Here is a 3,596-nt window from a genome sequence, read left to right on the forward strand (position 1 = left end):
TATGCTCATTTCTTTTTTTTAGAAAACTGTTCCCCCTAAGATTTTAAAAATAGTATGTGATGTGTACAAAATAGAAACCATTAAATTATCAAATCTGACTATCTTAGAAATTAATAATGTTATCAAAACAAAAGTCATTTTGGCACAATTGAAAGCTACATGTACAATTTTCCAAAGACTGAATACTTATTTATAAACCGATTACTGGTCAAGAATTATTACAAACAAAACAAAAACAAAACAGTAAAGTAAAGACATTTCACTTTGTACATAAAATTGTAAAACAACACCATATGCATCTAAAACACAATTACAACAATATGTCATTATAATAACTAACTCAATAAAAATATCACAACCTTGACTTTTAACAACAGTGTATATAAACTTCATTTTTGTTTAATTTCTATTTTGAAAATATTCATTGTACATGTTAGTATCAAAATCAAGATTTAAACTTAATTAATCAAACTATAATAAAAATAAAAAAGTAACATTTTTATCAACAATGAATATGTACATATATATCAATCATTAAAATAGAAATTGCAATCAAAACAAATATAAAAACATCAATAAGATAGTTGAAAGTCACCCTGGGTTGAGTTTAATATCATTCAATTAAACACATGCTCAAAAACAAAGCACACTGTACTTGAAAAATGATAAATATGTAAATTTTCCTAAAAACATTCAGAAATAATTACATTAACTATTCACCCCTGCAGACACATTTGAACTCTTCCAATTCAAAGGTTGAAATAGTTCATTATGAAATTTCAGGGGTGAATGAGTAACTAAGGGCACTATCTTGAAATACCAGCCTCTGTTGATGGAATATGAATATCAGATCGAAGTACTTGGCAAGAAATGACTGTCAAAATCAGAAATAATGTTTTATAAACAAATTTTAAGGTGGAAAATAATGATACTGATGTATTAATACATATGATAATATATCAATATACTGCATTTATAGGACATGACAGTGTTTAAAATCACTCTGATGGTATTGATGTCGCCCAAGTGAATGTAAGATATGCCAACCTCTAATAATATGATATTTATTTCATCATGCAGAATGTCAACAAATAACAATTTGAAATGTGTAACAAAAGTTGAATTCACAGCAATTTAAACAAAACAAAAACAGCAAACAATTCAAACTTAAATAATAAATTAGTATAAATATGCTCTCTACTGAAACCATTCAAACATAAAACCTCTGGCAATTAATAATGAAAAAACATGGAGATTGAAAACGAAACAATACTGAAATTTCCACCTGGGTCACCATGGGTAACATCAGTGAAAGCAAGAAGATATTGATTACCGGCACATGTCATGAAGTGACTGGTGGTCTAAGACGTTAAATGTGGGTGTGACCTACAAAATGTGGGTGTGACCTACAAAATGTGGGTGTGACCTACAAAATGTGGCCAGTTATGATGTATACACAGCTTCCCAGTAAGATGGGGGTGCTCCTTGGTCAGAACATGGGGGTCCTATGACTGGTTGCAATTCACTCAGTGGAGGTGCCGATGGCTCTGACACGGGTCCAGGGTTAGGCAAGGGTTCTACTGGAGGTTGTTGTACTGATGGTTGAACAAGACAAGCTTCGGACGCCTCAACGTCCCGTTCTCTCTGATGCAAACTTTGATCCTGTATCCTAATTGACCTCTCACATTCCACCTGACATGAACTATAATCAATATTTATGGTTTTTGACCTGTTTACCTGAAGTACTATACATAAAACTATTGGAGCAACAGCTGCTACTGCACCAATGATAATCCAGACAAAATCTATGTCCTCCATGACATAGTGATCTTCACCTTAAAAGAAAAACGCAAATACCAAAATTAAGCGTTTGTTGGAGAATATCATAAAGTGAAATTCTGCGTTTTGAAAGGAAGAATTGAAATATTTCAAAAATATTACATAATAAATATTTTGTATGGTAAATACACAATGTCATATTCATAGTGAGCATATTAATTCAGGAAATATCAACCTTTGCAGGAACCGATGGGGGACAAACATTTTCTGAGGTTGTTAGCAGAAACACAAGTATTTTTTATTTTTTTGCTTGGCCTAATACAAATTCTTGCAAATTCTTATACATACAGTTGCATGATGAATAAAAATATTTTCTCCCCTTCTTATGGAATTCGTACAAGGGGGACTTCCAGAAAAGCAATCTTATAAGTTACCATAATGTTATTTTCATTACTAATCTTTCTGCAAATTGCTTTTACATAATATTACTTGCCATGATGTCCTCCTTCAGCAACTTCTGCTTGTACTGTGTAGATATGACTGTGATCTGTTGTAAATACCAGACATCAATATTAATAATTATTTTACGATATTAGTGATACTAATGTACATTTTTATGATGAAAATAACAATAAATACTTTGTCATCCACTATTTTGAAATCAGAAGTATGACTATCTATTACTATAAAGTAAAAGAAATATTTAAGGTCACCAAAATGAAATTAATTTGATCATGTTGACCAATATTTCTAACTAATGTAGGCTAATCTGAATTAGTTCCAAGGTCTCCTGGGGTTTGGTAAAGGTGTTTTACCGCAATAGACATTTTATATTACCATAAATTCTCCTTTCACGGTAAGAAAGTTTGGGAAAAATAATAAATCAGTTCTGTTTGATGCAGACGTTAATACATCCACTCAGAATAGAATGATGTTTTTAAAGTTAAGCACTCAACTATTCAACTTCAAAAATCTTACACTTAGTCAAGATTCTTCTGTCGACCAATCCTCGGTACTCCTTAAGGGTAACTCTCACTTTCACTCTCTCTGAACCCCTGGAATATGTCATAGCAACATTGAAGGCACACAGCTAGCTATATGATTAGTCTTGTGTAAAAATAAAACTGACCAATCGCTAGGCTGATACTAGTCCTTTGAAGATTAGAGAGGAGTGACACCAGACTTCAAAGCCAGTCAATTCTTTTATGTTCATCAAAGGATCAAACTAGTCTTCTTGTCTCATCCACAACTGGTGCACACACAGCCTTCATTACGGTTATGACATATTCCAGGTGTGCACAAAGCCAAAATGAGCGTAACCCCTGGAGTATGAGCGTAACCCCTGGAGTATCGAGGATGACAACACCAAGGAGTGGTAGGTTCTTTAAATCATGATTACCTAAGTTTAACTCGCAAATAAAGAAGTGGTACTCATCACAGCTCACTACTTTGAACTTCTTTGGGTGGAAATTCATCACTATACAGTTCCTGTTCTTGTCATTTAAAGAAACTGAGGACATTCTGATGAAAGAAAAAAGCTTTTACATTATTTCAACAAATAAAAGTCTAATATACCACATTTCATTTACAAATAGATTCAGGCTTGAAATACATGTATACTTTCTATCCAATACAATATAATTTTGAGACATTCCAAGTGCTTTTTTTTGCTTATTTGGATCAACATAACTATGCCTCAAAAGTGAGGCAGAAAACAAAACTGATCATTATTTTTATACGCCCGTCGAAGACGGGGACGTATTATGTTATCACGTGAGCGGGCGGGCGGTCGGGCGGGCGGGCGGTCGGGCGGGCGG

The 3,596-nt window shown here is 33.3% G+C and overlaps 1 protein-coding gene across 4 annotated transcripts in view; it reads right to left on the minus strand.

The window, feature by feature from the left end:
• Positions 1 to 523: 523 nt before the first annotated feature.
• Positions 524 to 3,596, minus strand: part of LOC110462641 — a 16,333-nt gene continuing 13,260 nt past the window's right edge. For 3 of the 4 annotated variants that reach the window (XM_021516702.1, XM_021516701.1, XM_021516699.1), the window contains 3 exons: positions 3,179 to 3,300; positions 2,273 to 2,326; positions 524 to 1,835 (listed from right to left, as the gene is read on the minus strand). In XM_021516702.1, the coding sequence (XP_021372377.1) occupies positions 1,444 to 1,835; positions 2,273 to 2,326; positions 3,179 to 3,300 (568 nt within the window). In that variant the 3' untranslated portion in view covers positions 524 to 1,443. The remainder of the gene's footprint in view (positions 1,836 to 2,272; positions 2,327 to 3,178; positions 3,301 to 3,596) is intronic. The other variant, XM_021516700.1, reaches the window with a different exon arrangement.

Source organism: Mizuhopecten yessoensis, unplaced genomic scaffold (genome assembly GCF_002113885.1).
Source record: "Mizuhopecten yessoensis strain PY_sf001 unplaced genomic scaffold, ASM211388v2 scaffold10819, whole genome shotgun sequence".
Classification (NCBI taxonomy): Eukaryota; Metazoa; Mollusca; class Bivalvia; order Pectinida; family Pectinidae; genus Mizuhopecten; species Mizuhopecten yessoensis.